Source organism: Anolis sagrei, chromosome 4, assembly GCF_037176765.1.
Source record: "Anolis sagrei isolate rAnoSag1 chromosome 4, rAnoSag1.mat, whole genome shotgun sequence".
Lineage (NCBI taxonomy): Eukaryota > Metazoa > Chordata > Lepidosauria > Squamata > Dactyloidae > Anolis > Anolis sagrei.
In genome coordinates this window covers 143,743,308-143,768,353 of record NC_090024.1, presented here as the reverse complement: position 1 = coordinate 143,768,353, position 25,046 = coordinate 143,743,308, and the positions used below count along the sequence as shown (strand labels likewise).

Sequence of the window (25,046 nt, the reverse complement as noted above, 5' to 3'; positions counted from 1 at the left end):
TAAGCTGAAGAGCCGGCGTTGTCCATAGACACCTCCAGGGTCATGTGGCCAGCATGACAGCATAAAGCACCATTATAGGTTTTTTATAGGTTATTTTTAGACAATCTTCAGGGGTAGTTTTGCCAGAGCCTTCCACTGAAATACAGCCTGAAACACCTGGTATTTGTTGGCTGTCTTCCATTCAAGTGCTAACCAGGACTAACCATGCTTAGCTTCTAAGATCACACAGGATCTATATGCCTATATAAACCATCTTGAAGTAAGCTGAGTGGATATTTCTATTTTTTCTTTCCTCTTTTTCTTTTGAAGCAAGTATATCAAGAACGCAGTCAATTTGGTACCCTGACTTTAGTTTTAGACTAGGATGCTGGGAGAACACAGTCTGAACCCCCACTTAGCCAATGAAAGCCACTGGATGACAATGTACATTATTATTTAAATCAGTGGTTCCTTAGCATGGATTTACAGTTAGACTTCAACTCTCAGAAGCACCAACCAGTTGAAATCTGACATCTGGGGACCCATGTTTCGGAATGACGGATCAGCATACGTATAAAAAAATATGTCAACTACTCTAGCAGGCCTGGGTATTGAATGTGTATGGTCTCAACTGCAGATTCCTCCCTTTGTAACATATCTTTAAGAGTTCACTTTTAAACCAAAGCATCTACTTTACTGGAAAATATCAAATGAGAAAGAAATATTTGCGGATTAAGAGAATTTTCTCTTCTCCTCTCCCACCTTTTAGTATACATATTACAGACACTGAGTATCATTGCAAATATTGCACAAGATTCCAAAAAATAACATTGTGTAGCCCTTCTGTCTAAAAGGAGAGGAAATTTTATTAATCCTTTGAAAAATATAATAAAAAAGGACTTGGTTTGTGGGAGAGGGAGGAAAAGACATCTTCCATTGCTTTCAGGGGTCCTTCTCATGCCTCCTTGGTAAAGGACAAGTAAAGAACTGCACGACCTACACAACATACCAAGCATATTTCTGTGTCAGCTGCCAAGGCTGAGGGGGGGAAACTCAGTGTTTAGCCACAGGTCTACTGCAGAAATGCTGAATTTTAATAGCAAAACTATGAGACAGAGTTCTTGCTGTTTTCTACTGCCAAAGTCAGAGCATACGTGGAGAGAGATGTCATCATATCACCTGCCGATCCCTGGGACTCAAAATGAGATTTACACTTTGGAGCCAACCAAAGTTCGTTCCGATCTCCTTACTTCCTTCCCAGCTCATCTCTGGAAACCCATTGGGCAACCTTGGGCAAACCATATTCTCTCAACCTCTGAGGAAGGCAAAGACAACCACCTTTTAACAAATCTTGCCAATAACCCCCCGATATGCTTGCCTTAAATTAGAAAAGACTTGAAGGCACACAACAACAAGTTTGTTGTGAAAACTACCAGTAGAGAACTTTTCCCTTTTCTACAACTATATAACAAAGGAGGAGCCAAGAACACATTTGAATTTGGCCACATCAGTCAGTACTGGCAAGAGAGTACCATATTACACACAGTGCACTAACCACGAAACAGGATTGTAGATATGACATCAGCACATTTTATCAAAGCCAATGGTATTAATTTATAGGAATGCTTGGCCTATCAAGGATGTTCAAATATATGTATGAATTTTGACTTTCAGCTGCCTTTAAATATTCACATTGCTTTGACATGGAATAGCTTTCTGTGAATAACAGAGAGGGTTCTGAAATGTTTCTGATTTTGTTATAAAAATAGTGTAGAAATTCTATTCCCATTTTCATACAATTGGGGTCTTGTGTTTCCATTTGTGGTTTCTGCTAATAGCTACATAGCTTATGTAAAAAAAAAATGGGCATATTTAGAAATATCCAGCCAAGAAAAGTAGGCCTCTTTTTTTTGTACATTTCAGAAGTCTGACTGGCTTCAAACAGAGCTTGAGAAGCACAACGAATTCCGTTGTTGACTTTTTAAAGGTGTTTTCTTTTCATTAGACTTGCAAATCAGTCCACAGACATTGCTAGCCCATAATTTTTCCCTGAACTGTCTCCTCATGTATCCTTAGGACAGTCATTGGTTTACCATGTCAGTAGCAAAAAAAAAAAAAAAAAAGGTGGGGCGAAGTGGGGCAAAAAAAAAAAGACCCAACTTTCTTCTAGTTCACAAAAGCTCCTCTGATTCGTCACCTGATGAAGCCTTTAGCTCACACTAGGTGATCAGGAGATTGGCTATTTATAACCTTCTTTCAGATTTCTTGAATTGTATTTATATTGCTTGTTCTTATAAGCACATAGGTAAAGTGAAACAAATTTGGCCAGTATTTAAATCAGATCACATGACATATCTTTCTTTTTAATGTGGAAAAAATAATTTTGATCAGAATGCATATAGTCTGAATAAATGAATCTGTGTCTATTTGCCCAAAAGCATGGTTTCAGAGCATTCATTGGATTTACTATATCAATGGTTCTCAACCTGAGGTCCGTGGACCACCAGTGGTCTGTAAGAACAAAAGTATGGTCTACAGCCTCACCATTACACCATTGCCTAGAAACTACGCAGCAACAAGAGTGACTGGTCTCGTGAAACCCTCTTATAGTGCCAATGCAATGGGGATGTGAGGAGGAGAGAGGCTAACTTTCCACGAAAGATTACTACTACCACATCAGCTCTAGATTATTAAATATGGTTTTCTGTTGGTGACCAGATGGTGACTACTGGATGGCATATGTTCTGCATCAGAAAGTAGCACTGATGTGGTCTATCCAATGCAATTCTTTGAATCAGCACCCCAAATAACCAAAGCAAATCTAAAGTTGACCAAAACCTGATTTCTACCCTTTTGGTACTAATGTTCAGGAGTGGTCCCTGATCAAAGTGGCCCCAGTTCAAGTGGTCCCTGGTCAAAGTAGTCCCTGGTCAAAAAAAGTATTGTGAGGCTAGTTTTATCACTCAGTGCCTCAGGATAGAGACATTAACACAGTTAACCCCAAAGAACCTGTACAAATTGTATCTGATTGTTTATGTTGAGCACCAATGCCACTATGGTGAGTGTGCATTAGGTAAGACTGTAAATCAAATAACATCTTAGATATTCAAATATATTTGCATTGACTTGCAAAAACATAAAAGTTGTTATGGGGAGTGGAGGAGAGAGATATTTTGTAGCTAAAGAGCAAAGAAGCATGGAATTGGTTCTTGGAGCATTCTGAGAAATGAAATTGGAATACTGTATTTCGCCCTGGGTTTAATAATGTATATCAACCCTCTTATTATTAAAAACTCAAAAGGAATGTTTGAATGCTGTAGTGGCCTTTCTAAACTGCACCGAGGTTGCAATCATATGTATATTATATTTGAATTTACCTCAGAAGACACAGAGGATCTATTTTCTCTAAAGGTACAAAGAATTAGAGTGCAAGTCGACAGTATAATCTTATGGGTGATTGCTCAGAAGTCATAACTTTAAATGATGCATAAGATCACAGTTGTTTCTTAAAAATAATTATATATACACACTTCCAGAGGCTGTCATTGGTCAAAAAGTGTTCATAATATGACCACTGCCTCCATAGGACTGCTAACCATGGTTTCATTATTCTATGCCCAACAAAATGTGTCCCCTCTAGGCATTTCAGAGATCCTCCAGTGAAACTCTATGGCATTTCTGAGCTAAAGGTCCTTTATTTCAGCAGTGTTCATTATTATCCATGGTTTTGTTTATTCATGCAAAATCTAGGAATATTTCCCATGCAGACACAGAGATGCTGTACTGTAAAGTATTTTTTTAATTCTCTGCATTGCCTGAATAATCAAGGTTTCTGATCTTATTTATATCTTTGAGGGCTTAATAACAACAAAGGAACACAAGTACAAATACGTAACTGCCAACCCACGCCTTTAGAAGATTTAATGCCCACTAAAATGGCTAAAGATAAATCCTCCCCCAATGTGGTGTTCTCCAGCTGTGTTGCATCACAACTCCCATCAGATTAGTGCTGTAGCCTAAACATCTGGAGGACAGTGGCCTGGGTGAAACTTAGTTGCACTGTCTACAGTTCAGAAAATCTCTTTTTCTAGGAGAAGAAGAACAACAACAGAAAGTCGTGCGGGGGGGGGGGGGGGTGTTCCATAAGAATGAATATGTTTATGGGAAGAGGGTTCAGAATTTGTCAAAATTGTGTGACATCAGAATTCTCTACTTGGATGTCAGTCCATGTTCCAGGAGGACATTCTTCCAAGGCTGAAATACCTAAGAGGATCACAGCATTTGAGAGATTGGCACCATGTGGCAAAAATGTGCCAACATACTTTCAATCATCTCGGCAGCATTTGGAGAAAGCAACTTTCATTCTGTTGAAAACAACCCCTAACACATGCTTCCCAATGGACTTGCATGCGGTTGGAGACAATCCTCACACATCCAGCACAATTTCAATTTCGAATATGGGACAACAATGATAGCCAGAAGAAACCAAGCCTCAAAGCCACATACAAAGTGTTATGAACGAAAGAAAGAGGAAGTGAAAGAAACAGTAGCCATGCTGGTCATCTGCACAGAATCCCTTCTTAAATGGCTTCACTTAACATGAAGTCAGGTCATGGCCACGGTGTTCACATGTCCTCTTGGCTCTCAGAAGAAGGAAGGAAGGAGATTCGGAAGGTTTTTTTCCTCTATCTAGGTTTCAAATGGAACCAGCAGGGGGCAGAGAGACAGGCGGGTGTGACTGACACGCAAGTCCAAGAGGTGATCAGGAACCCAGAGGCTGAAAGGGAGCTCTCTTTCAGAGCGAGAGCAGGCACACCTTTGGATCTCCAATCATGACTATGGGAAATTTAGACTGGCAACCCAACCTGCTGACTCACAAAACCAACCGAGGGCTGCTTTCAAAGAGAAAAGAAAGTTGTAACAATAGAGATTTCCTTGAAACCAGCCCTTAGGGATGCAAACTCCACAAGATGTATCATCCAATAGCTTCAACAGGTTTGTGAGAAGTTCCCAAGGAAGAAGGTCAGTGTGCCACTCCTTGGGGAAAGGAAACTATGCACAAAGCCAAGCCACACCAGAACTAAAAAGGAGGGGAGTTCCACAAGGTGCAAAATAGTCTGATCTTTGAGGCAGCAAACTAGAGCGGGCTCCTATCACAGCGACTCCCCATATGTCTGTTGTAGGGCAGGAGCCCCCGGTAGTACAATGGGTTAAACCCTTGTGCCGGCAGAACTGCTGACCAAAAGGTTGGTGGTTCAAATCAAGGGAGTGGGGTGAGCTCCCGTCTGTCAGCTCCAGCTTCTCATGCAGGCACACGAGAGAAGCCTCGCACAGGATGGTAAAACATCCTGCAGTCTCCTGGGCAATGTACTTGCAGACGGCCAATTCTCTCAGAAGCAACTTGCAGTTTCTCAAGTCACTCCTGACACACACAAAAAACTATTCTGCCACAGGTGCCTGGACTGACTGCTGGATGCAGAAAAAGAAGACATTCTCTCTTGTAAACTCCTTCCTAGTTGAGCCCCTATCCTTCTTCAATAAAGCTCCTTTGAAACGTTTCTCTTTGGAGTCTTGGAGAGTGTCAAGAAGTGTAGCTAAGGGGGAGAATGAGAGTGTTGTCTTCCCCTAATTAAGCTTTCCTTCACTCCCCAAATTTCCAGCCTTGCAAGTACTTAATACTTGAGCAGAAGCATAGCAGAGACATCCAAAGAAAAGAGGCATGCAAGTCAAATGAAAACAGCAAATAGAAAAGATCTGGGGATCTCTGGAATGTGAAATATTGAAGGGACATTTCATTGGGATGGGCAGAATTCTGATTTTGAAGCAGGGAAAGCCTTCACTTGGTCTCCCTCCTGGCAGGGACTGCACCTTGCTAACACATGTACCCACAGACACCTAAGGGACCATTCCCTCCTCCGCCTGGCCAAGGATGCACCTAAGGAGGAGGAGAAAGGGAGGAGAGACCTCCTCTCCAGTGCACAGCTCTCCTGCCACAGCCTTGCCACGTAAGCTGGATTCAATCAAAGGGGAGGGGGTACTACATCTCCCTTTTGCTTGGAGGGGATATGGGGCAAACCTAAAGTGCAAAAAAGTGGTAGAACAGAGGAACAGCTACTGCTCTGGATAGGGAACCTGCAGGAGTCTATTTCACAGGCAGAATGCCTTACTGAAGAATAGATCTCTGTGCGAAGGACCAAGGAAACCTGTCACCCTCTCTATATATCTTTCCAAAAAAAGATCCACTTCCCTCACGTCCATTTTCTCTCCATGAATAAAGTTTTCAACCGCCTAAGTAGCAGATCTGACTTTTTTGTGTGTGTGGCTCTTCTCTGGTGTTGATTTGGTTTCCACCTCCTTCTATTCCTTGACAAAGTGCTATTGACACCCACACACAGCTCTGCCGCTCCGTCCCCCTTGAATGCCCCTCTCGGGCCAGGATTTGGGGAATCTGATCTGGTTCAAGGGACATGGGGGGGGGGGAATTCTCTCATCTCCCCCCCCCTTCCTGAAAAAGCAGCCCAGCCCCATAAAGAAAAGTGGCTTTGTTTCCCAAAGTTCAGCGCCAGCCTCTACCCACTCCTCGCTTTGCTCGATGGCACTTTTGGGAGAGAAAACTGAGGAAGGAGGAGGCTTCCCAGTCCCCCATCCTCGACTGGGGGGGGGGGGGGGTTACTTGAAAGCAATTCCCCACAACTTGGAGGAAGTGAATGGTCAAGGCAGAGGCTGGTGCATCAAGACTATAGAAGGAATACAACACAAGAGCTATTTGTGGCATGGACAAACTTCGGCCCTCCCTCCAGGTGTTTGAGGTGATGCATTTTCACTCTTGTCCAGGTATGGGCAAACTTCAGCCCTCCAGGTATTTTGGACTTCAACTCCCACAATTCCTAACAGTCTCAGTCCCTTTCCTTTACCCCATCAGAAAAGGAAGGGGCCTGAGGCGGTTAGGAATTGTGGGAGTTGAAGTCTAAAACACCTGGAGGGAGGGCCGAAGTTTGCCCATATCTGGTCTAGAGTGAAAATGCATCACCTTAAATCCTTGTAGCATGATTGTAAGTACCTCCATTGGGTATCATAGGGTGCATCTCTACAATGTATAATGAGTAATTTGCTGTAGAGTGAAAATGCCTCTGAATCCCACCTACATGTCTATGAGTTTGTAAGTCATTATGAATATTGGATTTTATTTTGATTTACTGTGATTTGCCTTGGATCTGTTGGCTTGACTTAATGTTCTGACTGGAAGTGTGATTGAGATCAAGTGCATTGTTTTCTCGTGCTGTAAGCCGTCTGGAGTCCCTTTGGGAAGAGGGGGCGGGATATAAATACAGCTTTATTATTATATTAAAAATTATATAAAGAAATTGTATTTATCTATCTATATAATATGTAAAGTATAGGTAGGTAAAAGGTAAAGGTTTTCCCCTGACATTAAGTCCAGTCGTGTTCGACTCTGGGGGTTGGTGCTCATCTCCATTTCTAAGTCGAAGAGCCGGCATTGACCGTAGACACCTCCAAGGTCATGTGGCCAGCATGACTGCAGGGAGCACCGGGAATCCCCAGCACCACAGTGGGTTAAACTACTGAGCTTCTGAGCTTGTTGACTGAAAAGCTGCAGGTTCAAATCCAGGGAGCAGTGTGAGCTCCTGCTATCAGCCCCAGCTTCTGCCAACCTAGCAGTTCAAAAACATGCAAATGTGAGTAGATCAATAGGTACCACTCCGGCGGGAAGGTAACGGCGCTCCATGTAAAGTATATATATATATATATATATATATATACACACACACATTATATATAGTATAATATAAAGTATAATATTATATACATCATATTATATATTATATATTATATAAATATATTATATTATATAATATGCAAAGTATATTTAAATATATAATATAATATATATTTATATATCCATTATATATAGTATAAAATATAATATAAGATAATATATAATATAAATATAATATAAGATATATTATATAAATATTTTATATTATATTTTATATAGTATGTAATCTATATATAAAATATATTTTATATATATATATATCATATAATATATTATATAAATATAAACCCCACGCCTAGTGTCCAACAGACTTCACAACCACTGAGGATGCATGCCACAGATTCAGGCGAAACGTCAGGAGAGAATGCTTCTGGAACATGGCCAGACAGCCCGGAAAACTCACAGCAACCCAAAGCTTTATTATTCCTTTACTGACACAAAAACACAATATGTCAAAGCAAACAAGATCTATATGCTGGATTTCGTATCACAAAATCACAAGTCGAACACTTCCCATTATTATTATTATTATATTGTTTCATATTATTATTATTATTATGACATCCCTGTAGCAAGACTGTAAAGAGTTTCACTGGCTGCATCTAAATGGGATGAATGAATCTGACAACCCTTGCAAAGACATAGCTCAAAGCTATGTAATCCTGGGAGTTGTAACTTGCCGAGGATCTTTTGCCTTCTCTCCCCAAACTATGAAAGTCAGAGAAAGAGCAGAGAGAGAGAAAAAGAGTTCTCCAGAGCGCGCGCAGAGTGCTCTGGAGAGGGAAGCACTGCCTTGGGAGAGAGGGAGAGGAACCTGTGCTACGGGAGGGTGGTCTGAAGCGGCAGGGCTGGGACCTGGGGAGCAGCGCCTTACCTCCTCGGACCTGCTCCGCCTGCAGCACGAGCAGCGCGCCCCAAGCCAGGAGGAGCGTCCACCGCTTCGTCTTCCACCTCGGGGACCACCTCCGCCTCGTCGTCGTCTCCATGGCTCCGGCCGACCCCCCGCTCGCCCCCTTTTCTCCGCCGCTTGTGGGCTAATCCGCCCCCCTCCCCGCTCTGGGCTCCCTTCAAGACCCCCGCCCGCCTTCACTGGCCCATGAGGAGCGCCGGACTCGGAAAGAGAAGCGGGCGGATGGAGGAGAGTCCAAAAGAGCGCCCAAGTCCCGGGGCGCTGGGGCTGCCTGCCTGCCTGTGCCTCCTCTCGCCGGCGCCTCGCCTTCAGACTGAGGGGCTCGGAACCAAGCGCAGCAGCAGCAGCAGAGGCAGCATCCCCCCGCGAGGCGGCATCCCGTCAAGAGGGCTGGCCCACCGCGCAGGAGCAGCTGAGGCGGCAGCCAGCCAACAACCCGGCCCCCTCCTCGCGCTACTCCCCCCCCCCCCCCCACACAACTTTGGCTTCCTCCCGCCCCTCAAGCCAAACGGACACGGCCCGGAGCCAATAGCGAGGGGCTTTCCGCGCTCGAAGCCACGCCCACACCGTCCCCTCCTCGCGCTTCAAGAGAGACCTGAAGCGGCCAGGTTCCCTCTCCAGATGCCCGAGCGGCGCGCGCCAAGTCGGAGGAGGATGCTTCAAGCCAAGGACGGAATCCTATTGGAGGAGCCCTCCAGCTAGACTTTTAGGTGCACCTTTAACAGCTGTCCCGTTCCCAGCTCTCCTGTTAAACCACCAATCAGTTTCTCTGCCTAGAATTGGGAGAGGGGCCACTTTAGAATGATAGAATCATAAACGCTCTTGTTACATCCCGAATAGATTACTGCAACACACTCTATGTGGTGCTGCCTTTGAAGATTGTTCAGAAACTTCAACTAGTCCAAGGGGCTGCAGCCAGATTACTAACTGGAGTGACATACCCGCTCTCTTAGGCGATCCCTCGTTGGACGAGTAAAATGGTCTTCCTTGATTACTATTTTTGTGGGTTTGTAGGTGGCTGTGGAGCCCTATTCTTGACCCGCATCTTCTCCCACAGTGAAGGCATTGGTTTCCAGGTGGAAGGTGGTCCCGGTCGGGGTTGGCTTGACGCGCCTTCCTCTCTCTTTCACCCTCCACTCGTGCCTCCTCAAATTCTGCAGCACTGCTGGTCACAGCTGACCTCCAGCTGGAGCGGTCAAGGGCCAGGGCTCAGGCCTGTAGCAAGGGGGTGGTTTTAGGGGTTCAAGCCCCCCCCCCCGAAATGTTTCAGATTTTTTAAAAAAACCTGGTTTACTCATGAATTTTAACTGGTTAACCAAATCCCCATGCTAAGTCTATGAGATGCAAAAACTTAAGAGTCCCTCCAGAACTGCAAGCACTATCTCAGGCAAATACTGACAATTTATTGACACTGTCATTACTTGCAGCAATAGCTGATGTAGTGAAGCAACCAAGTTGGGGGGTGGGTGGGTGTTGAATGCTTTCATTTAGGAGGCCAGACTTGGTGGAGGTGGTTGACAGGGGCGGAGCTGCAGGCTATTGAAGGCTGCTCTGCCCCTGCTGTGCTCTTTGCTTCAGCGTGAGCTAGGAGGCAGGTTTCACCCCCCCCCCCCGTGAAAATTTCAACCCCCCCCCCCCCGAAAATTTCAACCCCTCCCGAATTTTTTTTCTGGCTACGGCCCTGCCAGGGCTTCCCAGTTCTCAGTGTCTATGCCAGAGTTTTGAAGGTTGGCTTTGAGGCCATCTTTAAATCTCTTTTCCTGTCCACCAACATTCCGTTTTCTGTTCTTAAGTTCAGAGTAGAGCAACTGCTTTGGGAGACGGTGGTCAGGCATCTGGACAACGGTGGTCAGGCATCCGGAGTGACATACAGGGAGCACACCACCCCCTTGTTGTGTCCTCTCCACTGGCAGTCAATCCACTTCCGAATTTAATTCGAAGTGCTGGTTTTGACCTATAAAGCTCTACGCCAGGGGTCCTCAAACTAATGCCCAGGGGCCAAATACGTCCCTCCAAGGTCATTTACTGTGCTGTCGCATGCTGGGCCTGTGCATAAGACTGTAGACAGGACATAAATTCCGTGTGCCCAACGGGACGCCGGGGCTGCCTCAGATTAAAGGCCCTTGGATTTCCTTAAAACAGAGTCTTTAGATTGCATAAAGGTTCAACAAAGTTCTTTATTATTGAAAACAAATAGGTACTTTAAGGCTTTCTTAACAATCTATTGGCTCTCTCTCAATCTTGTCCACGGGGAACAGGCACTATCTTCATAACTGTATACTAACTAATGGGGAAATCCTTAACTTCTAATCAGGGGAGTCTGTCTTTGCCTCTGTTGGCGTGGAGCCCCTGCACCCGGTACCAACTGCTTCTGGCTTCTGCGAGCAACCCTTACCAAGATGAGCTTTGTAGACTTCCAGAGGAAAAAGGAGTTCAGGTTTCGGTGATGGCTGGCTGAAGTCCTTCAGCAAAGGAGCTGTAAGGCTGTATAATCCTCAGCCAAGCTACAGGACCTTTCTCCCCAGCCAAGCTGTAGAAGACGAAGCTTTCTACAGGAGCTCTTGGTATTATGTCGTGCATGGAAAGCTTCTCTGTGTGGACTGAACCCAAACTGGCTCCTATTCCCTCCAAAACACAAAAAGGGGGCGGGACCAGGGAACCTAACTATAATTGACAGGTGGCTTGCCCTATGATTGCAGCCAAAAGAAGTTACCTATCTGCAGAGTCCCTGAAACTTAGGGCTACAACAAACATTCAATGCAAAGCAAACAAAATAGGAGCTCCTGGTGCAGTTGTACCTGCACATTTACCCAGCCCTCGCTCAGGGTCAACCTAAGTCTGAACAGACTTGAAAGCAGACAATAACAACAACAATCCTATCTCATTAGCCAAAAGCAGGCCCACACTTCCCATTGAAATACTAATACATTTAGTAAAGATAAAGATTGTCTCCTGATATTAAGTCCAGTCATGTCTGACTCTGGGGTGTGGTGCTTATCTCCATTTCTAAGCCAAAGAGCCGGCGTTGTCCATAGACACCTCCAAAGTCATGTGGCCGGCATGACTGCATGGAGTGCCATTACCTTCCCGCCAGAGCGGTATCTATTTATCTACTCACATTTGCATGTTTTTGAACTGCTAGGTTGGCAGAAGCTAGGGCTGACAGCGGAAGCTCACGCCGCTCCCCGGAATCGAACCTGTGACCTTTCAGTCAATAAGCTCAGCAGCTCAGCGCTTTAACCCACTGCGCCACCAGGGGCTCCTAATACATTTATACGTATTAATACGTATACCCTAATACGTTTATATTTGTTAAAATTGTTCTTCATTTTAATATTGTATTGTTTTTAACTGTTTTTTGCACAACAAATAAGATGTGTGCAGTGCGCATAGGAATTCATTCATGTTTTTTTCAAATTATAATCCGTCCCCCCAACAGTTTGAGGGACTGTGACCTGGTCCTCTGTTTATAAAGTTTGAGGATCCCTGCTCTATGCAGTTCTGGCCCACCTTACTTGTCCGAATGCATCTCCCACTACATCCCGCCTTGCAGTTTAAGATCATACGGGGAGACCCTGCTCTTGCTCCCGCCAGCGTTGCAAATATATCTGGCGGCGGGGACAAGAGACAGGGCCTTCTCGGCTGTAGCCCCCCCTGTGGAACTTGCTTACCAACGAGGTAAGATCAGCTTAATCCCTCCTGTATTTTAGGAAGAAATTGAAGTCGTGATTCTAGGGCCAGGCTTTTGGACAGCAGGCATAAATAGCGCTTTGGATATGGAATTTGATGGAATGGTGATATGGCGGTTAATACTGTTTTTATTGTTTTAACTAATGTTCTATTTATTGTTTTAATTGTTATTATATTGCTTTGTTGTTTAATGGCATCAAATTGTGCCAAATATAAGCTGACCTGAGTCTCCCTTTGGGGGTTGAGAAGGACGGGGTAGAAATACTGGAAATAAATAATAAAATAAAGAAATAGAGTTGGAAGAGACCTCATGGGCCATCCAGTCCAACCCCCTTCCAAGAAGCAAGGAAATTGCATTCAAAGCACCCCCGATGGATGGCCATTCAGCCTCTGTTTAAAAGCCTCCAAAGAAGGAGTCTCCACTACATTCCAGGGCAGAGAGTTCCACTGCTGAACAGCTCTCACAGTCAGGAAGTTCTTCCTAATGTTCAGAGAGAATCTTCTTTCTTGTAGTTTAAAGTCATTGCTCCAAGTCCTAGTCTCCAGGGCAGCAGAAAACAAGCTTGCTTCCTCCTCCCTATGACTTCCTGTCACATACTTATACATGGCTATGATGTCTCCTCTCAGCCTTCTCTTCTTCAGGCTAAACATGCCCAGCTCTTTAAGCCTCTCCTCATAGGGCTAGTTCTCCAGACCCTGGATCATTTTAGTCACCCTCCTCTGGACACATTCCAGCTTGTCAGCATCTCCCTTCAATTGTGGTGCCCAGAATTGGACACAGTATACCAGGTGTGGTCTAACCAAGGCAGAATAGAGGGGTAACATGACTTCCCTGGATCTAGACAATATTTATTTATTTATTTATTTATTTATTTATGATATTTATATGCTGCCCTTCTCACCCTGAAGGGGACTCAGAGTGGATTACAAAATATATATGCACACAATATATTATTAGCATCGTACAATATTAGTATTATATATTACTATAGTGTACTATACCATTATATTGTAATATTATTAGTGATATTACATGTAGTATAAAATATATATTTATAACATCATATTATTATTACTAGTATATTGTATTGCATTATAATATTATAAATTTTATGTGTATATACAATATATTATATTACATTATATTATATTATTAGCATAGCACAGGAGACAAGATGGAACTGTCCCCTAGCCCCCTCTCTCTTCACTCTGGCCCAGTGCAACACTTGGTGCTGAGGGGAGGGGTCCCCAACTGATGACATATGCAGGAGACAAGATGGAAGTGTCCCCTGCCCCCCCCCCCCTTCACTCTGGCCCAGAGCGGCGCTTGGTTCTCAATATACTCCTATTAATGTAGGCCAAAATTTCGTTGGCTTTTTTTGCTGCTGAATCACATTGCTGCCTCGTGTTTAACTTGTTATCCAGGAGGACTCCAAGATTTTTTTCACCCGTACTGCTCTCGAGCCACGCGTCCCCCATTCTGTATCTTTGTTTCTGCCTGAGTATCTTGCATTTGTCACCTTCTCCTTTGCCTGAGGACAGCCATACAGTATCCACTTGCATCCACAAGCCATTCTTATGACTATTCATACTATATATTGTCGAAGGCTTTCATGGCCGAAATCACTGGGTTGATGTAAGTTTTTCAGGCTTTATGGTCATGTTCCAGAAGCATTCTCTCCTGACATTTCACCTACATCTATGGCAGGCATCCTCAGAGGTTGTGAGGTCATCTTTTTATCTGCTCACTCCACTTCTGAGTCTGTTCAGGGACTTCCACATTGCCCATTCTTGGGGGGAGGTTGTCATCCAGTAGGAATTGCCTGATTTTTCTGCCCAGAGGGATATCCTTACAGTTGAGTTTAATTCTTGAACTCATAACTCTAATTGTTCTTATCTCAAAGTTAATTTCCCATTTAAATATTAGTAATCTGTAGATATAGATATAGGCAAAATATCTGGGGACCTACAGGTTGAGAAACACTGAACTAGAGCTTAACTACTGCTCTCTTAAATTATCTCCACCACCATATGTCATGGCAGGTGATTCCTGGAGCTGTAAATCCAATGCCCAAAATCCAATAAGGCATTCAATTAACTCCTTCTTATCTTGGGAATAATACAAAATGAATTAAGAATTCACCTTGGTCAGCTGACGGATAGAATTTGCATCTGTAATGTGCAGAAAGAGAAACCGTACATCTATACAAATGTTTTAACATGCTATTCAAATTCAGGAAGAAAACTCTCTCTCTCTCTCTCTCTCTCTCTCTCTCTCTCTCTCTCTGTTTCTCTGAGTGTGTGTCAGATTTCCGCATAATACTTAGTCTGTGATGTAGTTGATTACACCATGGAATCAATAGAAAAAGACACTACGTGAATGGTCAAGACCAAAGTAATCCTGTCTGACCACATGAAGGAACAGTTGATCTCACCCCTGACTCTGAATGAATCAAATAGACGAGTATATACAAAAGGATGCCTTCATGGATGGTGGGAAGTAGGGTGTAACAAACTTTTCTTAGAGCTGACCATCATCTTTCTAACACATTCTAGGCTTTTATGCTGCTATTGGCAATGTTTCAGAATCCAATTTGTAGTTAGATGAAGTTAATTTTGGATGTTAAAACAGAGCTGACTCTGCAAATAAGTTTTTAAAACTTCTTAGCCCACAAAAATGTTTATTACTTACCCACACATTCCTTCAAAAATCATTTTTAGCCTCAAATAATACAAAGAATCAGTTTCTCTGTTTAGCTACCTAGAAATGGATTTCACCAAAGGCTTATGCTGCTATCCTAGGAATTCTTTCTCAGAAGTAAGCCCCACTCTGTTCAATGAAAATTTACTTCCAAATATGCGTGGATACATCTGAAATCTATCACTGCAATCCAAAGCATGTCTACCCAGAAGGAAATTCCAGGTGACTTCAATGGAGTTTACTCCCTGTAAATGTACATAAACTTTCCAATGTTATCTTACACTCTAGATAGAAATAAATCCCATAAAGCTGGAATTGCACAGTCCCAAACTACAGGCAGTCTCCAAGTTACAAACAAAATAGGTTATTTAGGTTTGTTCTTAAGTTGAATTTGTTTGTAAGTCAGAACAGGTACTTTTAAAGTTTAAGTCCAGCCATATATATAAAAAAATACCTGTTATATATATATATACACAAGCTTTGGATAGCATAGGGAAGGGTGAACACCCCTGTGGTGTTTGCTTTGCTGTCCGTGCCCCTGTTTATTCAAAAGATTTCACCACACTTTCTGTCCCTGTGACAAATGGAATTTGAAAAGTTTGGTTTGTTGTGGAAACAAGGTTTGATGATAAAGCTTTATTGGAGACACCTTTCCCCATGATAATAACTCTTCCGGGAGTGAATTTCTCTTCCAATGGGTAGATTTCTCTCACTTCCTGTTGTCTCAACCCCGTTTGTAATTATGAGTCATTTGTAAGTCGGATGTTTGTAACTTTTGGACTGCCTGTATTCAGTTTCTGCATTGGCATGACTAATAGTATCAACTAGAATTGTGCGCAGAATTCATTTCTCCCGTTTTCTTCATTTCTTTTGTATCTTTCATTTCTTTGGGAGCACGGAACAGGAAGGCCCCTCTCCCTACAAAAATCAGCTCAACACAAAAGCAAGCAGGAGCGGATTCCGGCTCCTGGCCTGCTTTTCAGCATCACAGAGTAGTAGGGGCTCGGCTGCAGGCCTTGGCAGGCACGGGTACTCCTGCACGCCACCCACACACTCTCTTTGGAAAGAGTGTGTGTGTGGCATGCAAGCCCAAAGCACCCACACCTGCCAAGGAGAGTGCATGTGTGGTGTGCAGGAGTAGAGTAAAAGGTACTCAGCTGCAGACCCTGGCAGGCATGGGCACTCCTGCACATCACACACACACACACACACACACTCCAAGGAGAGTGTGTGTGTGGTGTGCAGGAGCACCCACGCCTGCCAGGGCCTGCAGCTGAGTGCCGCCTCTAGAGTAGAAATAGCAGGTAAGAAGAAGCTTCCTTAAACCATGTGCCAGGAAGGAGAGACTGGGTGGGAAACTACTCCCCCCCCCCCCATAATAGGTCGATAGAAAATGGATCTTTCAGCATTAGAGTGAAAACAGATATCTGCCCTCCCGATTTTTGGAGGCTCCCAAAAAATGGATCGGAGTCCCCACCGGAAGCCAGGACATGAAGCAGCCCAGGGTTTACTCCAAATGCACAGCCCTAGTATCAACTGTTATTCATGGGCCAGAAAGCCCAATGCAGCATGAACTTGTATACTTCAGAATCTTAATCTTCAAAAGACTTCTGGAGGTAATGTGAGGTTAGGAACAAGTGTGTGAGAGAGATTTTCTCTTTCACACACATTTTCCATCCCACCCCCTTTCTATTTTTCTCTCTGTGTGTAGACAGATAGATAAACAGGCTGAACATTTGGATTCAGAGTACCCATTTCAGCCCAGCGACAGAAGGGTAAAACTTTTCAGACAGACACGAGGAATTTGAATAAATTCCCTGACTGTGTCATATGTTTCAAGGAGGCAGGAAAAAGCCTAAAAGCATAATCACTTCAGCAGCTGAATACAAGAGGTGGGGGGGAGCTGTCTCCTAGCTAGCAGTCCCTTTGTGACCTGCCTTCATTCAGCATGCATGGTGTGTGTTTGTAATCCATATTATCCAACACAAGGCAAAAGCACTCAGCAAGGAACAATCACCTTGTAAAAAGAACCCACAACCCACACCAGGAATCAACATTAGGCAAGTCAACGAAGACGTTACGACCCTCTGTGATCACTGCCTACAGTCTGCAGGACAACAAGCAAGATTGCAACCACTGTATATGATTCTTGCCCATACTTAAAAGTAAATAGTATTACAGGTTAACCATTCCCTGCTCCATTTCACATATCTCCAATGTTGTTCCAGCCAGTAGATGTGTGTTTTTTCCCTACCACAGACATTAAAAACCCCATGCTCCAGTTAATAATAAGTGGTTCTGGTTTCACCAGTACTGGTAAGCTGTTTCCTAGAAATGTTATGGTGAAACTCCACTGTAATCAAAGGGACTTATATCTGAACTGATATGACTAAAGAATTTAGGTGGGAAAACTTGCACACGGGCACCAATACACAAACATCCACCTCAATTGACATTGTTTCATAGTATGGACCTGAACAGGCTTCAGAGAAAAAAGTCTAGTGCCCATTCATTTGGTGAAAAAAGTCAGTTCTCACTTCATACCAACTAGAAGGGTATATTCATTCATTCATTCATTCATTCATTCATTTATTAAAAGACTATTTCACTGACCACATGACCTTAGAGGCATCTACGGATAACTCTGGCTCTTCGGCTTAGAAATGGAGATGAACACCACCCCGCAGAGTCAGGCACAATTAGACCTAATGTTAAGGGGACACGTTTACTTTTACTTCATTGTCCTATAAAGGATGCTACATAAAGGCAGCCCCAAATAAATGTCCCAAGGAATTTTAAAGCTCTTAATTCCAATTTTTGCTTGTGACTAAAGAAACAGAGTGGCTAAGATGATATTATAAGGAAAAAAGGAAAGGAAAACAAGCGAACAGTGTCTTGTGCATTGGATGAAAAATGCGCTTTTCACAATCCATGAAGCTATTACCTTTAGAACACAAAACACAATATTATTCAAGGAAAGGGTAGATCATAGTTAGTTGAGGTTTTAATCTACCAGTGCAACAGAAATTTACATTCTATTTTAAAGTTAGTTGTAAAAAATGTTCCTCCAACTCAATTCATAGGTAATTGAATTAGAAATTACGTTTTAATAGTCAACTTAATGTGCAAGCCCTCCTATTGCTTTGCAATATTACTAAAACGTCTTTTTTAACCCTACAGCTTGTGATCCATTTATCTGCAAGTGTTATATGGAGGAAGAAGATTTACTTGAAGTAGAGAAAGACATAAAGAAGGTATAATGCTTCGAGAAATTTACAAAGGACAGTTTAAAGCACCTGTTGTTGCTGTTGTATTTTCCATTTTCTCTACCTGGTAGAAAAAAAAGAAGAGTGCAACTTGAGGTTAATTCGTTTCTGTGGTTGCTGCAGCAACTAGTTTGAGTTCACACTCTATGAGTTGGAATTCATTGTCTTTGCTTTTTAGATGGACAAGCAGTGTTGGCCTAGGAATGGGGGCACCAAAACAAATTCTGCCTTTGTGACTTTGGGAACAATACAAGCCTTGTGTTCTTCAGTGGTACCAATAACAGTGTCAGCAGAGCAGGTAGAAAGAGGGAGGCAGAGAGTGACACACTGTTAGCACAAGACAGTATCGTTTGGGTTATGTATAAACCGCTGGGTGGTTTGAAGTTGACAGCCAGAAAGAATTGGATATGCAAAGTTACACATGCATCTCCCTATGAAATATCTGTTCTGGTGTAAGATGCAGAAAGAGGAAAGCCACATAACTCTTTGATGACTTACTTCTTCAGGTGTCACACAGAAATCATGAAGAGCAGAGTAGTCCTTGATCTGAACTTCTGAAGTTTTTATAAGCAACAAAGGCAACCTATGAAATTGCAGGGGTCTGATTGAAAAGAAAGGAAGATTTCCAGTTAAGCCAATGGTTTATTTGTTTTTTGAGCCCAGGAAAAAATGTTTGAATCTCATGCCATTGCAATTGCCAAATAAAAAGAAGTAATTAAATCACAGTATGATCCACTTATCCACTAATGTAATAACTACTTGCCTATACTTCAAATAATATCTCCTCGTCCCAAAGTGTTAGTGGCTTTATCTGGTACTCCAATGCATATATGGTATTTTCCAGCTCGTATATAGTCAAAACATAGGTGTTGCTGTTATCCATGGTTTTAGGTATCCATTGAGGAATCTTAGATGGTATCCCTCATAGATTTATTTATTGTGTCAGGAGCGAACCAAAAACAGTTGTATTGCATTAAAAACAAACAAACAAACAGAGAGAATCAGCCGTCTACGAAGACGTTGCCCAGGGGACGCCTGGATGTCTTGCAATCCTGCGGGGAGGCTTCTCTCATGTCCCCTCATAGATAAGGGGATTATACAGAAGACTGTAAAGCTTAGACAACGAAATTGAAAAAGGGAATATAGATATAAATGTTCACAAGTGTTCACTGGTATAGTGGTATTGTGAGTACATGTCAATGAGTTTGACAAGTGTTCATATCTCATTGCCAGTGTCGATTTCATTGGATTTTTTCAACTTAATTGCACAGCTGACTATCTCTTGTGATACTAGTCTTAGAATAATGTGAAGCTAACTTAAACATTGAATGGTGGTGGTGGTGGTGATGCTTGTGGTGGTGGTGAAACATCACCATTTTACTAGTATAGGATAGGAGCCATCTCCAGTTTTTAGCCTTTCAACCCTATTCTTGCCCTATGGATGCATGAATAAATCCGTGGTGATACACAATGATTTTGGCAGCACACGTAACAAGGTGGTTAGAGACAACTGCAGTGGCCTTGCAGCTAGCACTTGTTCATAACTCATAGAAAGAAATCCCATTGCAAGGAAATTCATGTGATGAGACAATCCAAAATGTAACAAGATGTTGGAAAGCACTCAGCAAGCCGCTGGGGTACAGCAGAGGACAATTACAAGTTACACTATAGCTAATGACACAACTGCATTCAAACTGAAATGACATTCAGCTGTTCAGAGGTGAAAGGAAAATCCAAAGCTGCTCAAAACGCATTATAAGAACATGGAATGGGAGATGCATTAATCAGAGGGACCTAGACACAGTAAAAAAAAAGAAATAGAATTCGTTAATATTGCAATACTTGGGGTGAGCAAGGCAAACGGGCAAAAATAGGACATTTTGAATCAGATAATTACAATGTGTTTTACTCAGGAACTGAAAATCTAGTAGGAAAATGGGTGGTGTTAATAGGAAAGAAACAACAAAAGCAGTTGCAGTCTCTAATACAAAGTCTGAGTAAGACCATTAATATAGCCATAATCAAAATCTATGCCCAGATGCAGAAACAGAAGAAAAAGAAATTGAAAGAGTTTATGCTGGAGTTTAGGAGGAAATTGATCATACATCAAAACAGGATTTCTTGTTAATCGTAAGGCATGGCCCAACTTACTGGGCCAAAATGTTGCGGTGCAGGGTGTCCTCCACTGCCATTATGGAGGGCTGCAAAGGGGGCTTCTTTCTCCCAGAAGCCTCCTGGGCGGTGGGAAATTTTCCCACGGTGCGACCGGCCAGCCAATGGAGAGCTGGCCCCGCCCTGCAGCTTGCGAGGCCAGGGCTGGTCTCTCCCTCCTCTCGGGCAGCCTACTTAAGGCTGTCCAAGGTGCACCCGCAGGCACTGGGCCTGCTTCGGCTTTTCCATCCCACCCACCCTGCATGCCATTTTGTTTCTGGTTTCTGGTTAACTTGTTCTTGTTAGATCGTTCTTGTTAGCTTCATTTGTTTATCTGTCACAACTCTGTGTTTGGCGTGTGGCATGGGCCCTGGATCTGGATGGTTTAAGCAGATGCATTTGTCAGGTGCTTGCTTTTCTGTTGAAAACATTTGGATTCTATTAATATGATAGTCAAAATCTGCATCCATCCTGAGTGAAAAGAACAAATTCCTTTGATTTCTTCCACTAACATCTGCATTAGTTCTGTTACCAATTTGCACTCAGATTTCACAAGCAGTGAGGATTGTCTATAAAATTAGTATTCAAATTGGCTGTGAGACCCGTGAACAGATGAACTCCAGTAGGAAGAAAAATAATGTTTTAAGTAGCTTCCCTATTTCCCTATTTCTTACTAAATTTTGGGCTATGACATGTTTTATCCCATACTGATAGTTGGTGGCAAACAGATGTTCAGGTGCTAGAGTTGAAAAGGTTCTTTTCCATATCCTTCCACCATGTATTGCCTCCACTTGTGCAACATGGAAAATTATCACTTCCACAATGAAATATAGATGTAAATTATGCATGCATATTTTATGCACAACTATAGAGCTCCCTATTTTAATAAGTGTACTCTCTCATATGAACTCATCATATTGTAGAGATCTTTCAGACTAACTCATGTCTCTGTCCTACTGGGCTCCAAGAAAGATGAATGCTGTAGTCTGTGGCTCCATAGGGATTAATTAGGGACCCTGCATTGACCCGATTCCTAGTTTCAGACTATCTTTCATTGAGTTCCCTAGAAAGTTGCACAAACACCATACATACACACTTCAGACTTCAGGGAATAGCAACACGATAGTTAACACAATCCCTTCACAATACCCTGGGAAGACTGACAGAACATACAACAGCTGGGCCTTTTCACTTTTTTTCCTGATATGATCTGATTTTAATACTGGGAATGTTCCTTCACCTCTATTGCCAAATCAGGCCCCATCCTTAGCACCCTGAACACCCTTTTGTTTACCTGACTGGCACCATTACACTGACTGGAGCAGAGACATTAAAACTCATTTCAGCCCATTATCTCTTGCCTCACTGCGTTCCTTTCTGCTTGCACCCCTTTTTTGAGTGGATCAATTAATGGACACAAGTCTTCAAAATAAGCCAATGATAGTTTGTTAAATTTCCCACCATAGCTGGAACAAAACCAGCAATGTGTTGTTGAAGGCGTTCATGGTCAAAATCACTGGGTTGCTGTGAGTTTTCTGGGCTGTATGGCCATGTTCCAAAACTAGCAAGGATGAGGTACAGAACCAAAAAGCGAGGGGATCCAAGCCAGCACCAATCAGGAGCTAGCGTGGCAATGTGAAGGGCTGTCGAAGTACTATAAAGAAACTTGTATGTTCACAATTCCAGCATGTTAGTTTTTTGGAGCACTGTCTTTGTTGACATCCTCTTTTGTCTCATTCAATCCTTTGGAGCTAGACATGCAAGGCTCCCAACCCATGGTCCTTGTGGTAGCTGGAATCACATAGCACCACCACCACACGTACAGATACCTCTGGTGGGACCATGGGAAAGAGATGTCTCAGTTGCTGCTCCCAGGTACTAGAACTCCTCTCCCAAAGAAGTTAGCCTTGTACCCTCCCTACTTTCTTCTCATATACAAGTAAAGATTTTTCTGATCAACGAGCATTTGATGATTTTTTGTGTAAGGCCTATTTTACATAAGCAGTATACTGAATCTTGCTAATAATTGTACTGAATACATGTGCGAGTGTGTTTAATAATGTGTTTTAAACGGGTTTTAGTTTTTTAAATAATTTAATATCTTTTTAACATTATATTTTGTCAATTTGTAAGTCACTTTTGCTCCCAAACTGGGGGGGGGGGGGTGGAATTATAGAAATAAATATTATAATAACATCAGTAATAGAAACAATAATAACACTATATAAGTTTGTAGATATATACATATGAATATAGACAGACACATCAAACGTTGACCAAATGATGGAATCAAAGCTGTATAATGATGGAAAATTCCTTATAAGCATTTTGAACTTATAATTGCAATGGATAACTTGGCATTGAAGTTTCAGTATGCTTATTGATAAAATCACAATGGTAAAAATGTCTTGCCACATTTCCAAAGCATAGTTAAGAGATCAGATAACTACTGTAAAGTATCATTTCCCCTTCGTGCAGGAGCTCCTTTGTTCATGCCCTTATACTTTTTTGAACACTGATTCAGTAGCACCCTGAAAGCAATTGTCTTTTGTTGGAAGAAAGTCTGAAGTTAACACATGTCTGCAAGGTGGCGGCAGCTGTCCAAGTCTTGCAGTCTAACAGGCAGACTGCCCAAACTATAAAATAATTAGTTTCATTTGTAGCAGCTTGTACCGAATCAAAGAGTAGAAAGATCTACATGACAGATAGAAATGCAGGAAGTGTGGAAATGTTGAAATGTATTCTGAAAATTAAGTTGGTAACTACAAAAAAAGTGGGGGAATGTAAAACTACCTTTGTCATTTTGTATTTTAGTAACTGCATTAGTGCTATGGAGTAGTATTTTTTTAATTCCCCCAAAAGTTTGTTTTGTACAATTCTGCAAAATAGCAATGGATTCTAACATTGATGGTTGTACATGTGTTGTGTAATATGTGCCACATTCATTTGACGGACAATTTACATAAATCTTCTTATATACATCCTTTTTTTAAAAAAAACCTATTTTTTCACAATAATAAAAAACACCCATGATGGCCACCCATCGCCCATCCCTCTTACTGCATCTTTTCTTATGAAGTAGTAATGATAATAAAAAGAATGTCATAGTTTACATAAGTTTTGTGTGTGATTGTTCACATGTGTGCATGCATAGACATCATTACTAGGCATGTGCAAAAATATTAGAAGTTTCAGAATTAAGAAAATTGGAAGTTTTGTATGTTGGAAGCCATATTCAAAGAGTTTGCATGGCCCACACCAAATATTTTAGAATAAAACTGACCCCATACTTTTTTGTCTTAGTTTTGTAAATCTTGGAAGGCTCCCAAAGTCAGTTTCATATGCAATGCATAGCAAGGAAGCAAAGCCAAAGGTTGTCTTAGTGCCTTGCCATTCCTCTGTGAAATTAATGCAGTCTCAGCATTAGCAGTGGGCAAAAGAGGGAGCGATACATTTTGGGAACAGCACAGAACTCAGAAATGTAGTTTGGGAAGGGAGGAGCCCTATGTCAGAGAATTCAAAAGGCCCTGCACTACACTATTTTTCCCAGACTGCATCAGAATCAGAAAGCAGCAATCAGGTTTTTTTACTTTGAGCTACTTTCAAAGTAGAGACCACACAATTAAATGGAAAATGACACTTTTAAAGTAGGAACATATTTTCTTTATTATTAAAAATGGTTTTTTTTATAAAAAATGAAAATTTGCCAAAAATCTGTGGATAAGTGAAATGTTCTGAAATTTGGTGGAATAACAGGGGTAAATAAGTTCTACCATTGTTACAAGTTTCATATAAATTGCTTTAAAAACGAGGGAGATAGGAGCCCCTGAAGTTTCTCCAATTATATTCATTTAATTATCCGCAATTACTGTAACAAAATAGTAACGTAATTTTGATACTTTCGTTACTTTTATTATAGTAATGAAATTTTCACTAAGTATACTTTAGATACACTTTTTTTGTAAAGTGTCAGCACCCTCCAGTTTTGTAATGACTTTTGAATCATTTTTTACGGATCGCACATCCCTAATGGTTACACATACATACTACATACATATATACATATATTTGTATACACACATACCTAACATTATTTTAGCATGAACATTTCCCTAACTGAATTCTAGCCATAGTAAATTCAATTATCCTTCCATTTCCATGGGTTCCACATTCAATCAACCACTGATTGAGAATACTTAATTTTTTTATTACATTTCCACTCCACCTCATGGCCTCATGAAAGGACTTTGGTACAAATTGTTTTGTGATGCTGCCCTACGGAGGGCAGAGAAGACATTGAGGTAGGGTTGCCCGTAGACACCTCCAAGGTCATGAGGCTGGCAGGACTGGATGGAGTGCCGTTACCTTCCCGCTGGAGCAGTACCTATTGATCTACTCACGTTTGCATTTTTTCGAATTGCGAGGTTGGCAGAAGCTGGGGCTGACAGCAGGAGCTCATGCTGCTCCCTGGATTCGAACCTGTGGCCTTTTGGTCAACAAGCTCAACAGCTCAGTGGTTTAACCCAATATGTCACTGTGGTTGAGGTAGGG

The 25,046-nt window shown here is 42.2% G+C and overlaps 1 protein-coding gene across 1 annotated transcript in view; it reads right to left on the bottom strand.

Moving 5' to 3' along the window:
• Positions 1–9,078, bottom strand: part of COL11A1 (collagen type XI alpha 1 chain) — a 299,114-nt gene extending 290,036 nt beyond the window's left edge. Inside the window, exon 1 of the mRNA XM_060774023.2 lies at positions 8,652–9,078. Within this exon, the coding sequence (XP_060630006.2) occupies positions 8,652–8,763 (112 nt within the window). The 5' untranslated portion in view covers positions 8,764–9,078. The remainder of the gene's footprint in view (positions 1–8,651) is intronic.
• Between the last annotated feature and the right edge of the window lie 15,968 nt (positions 9,079–25,046).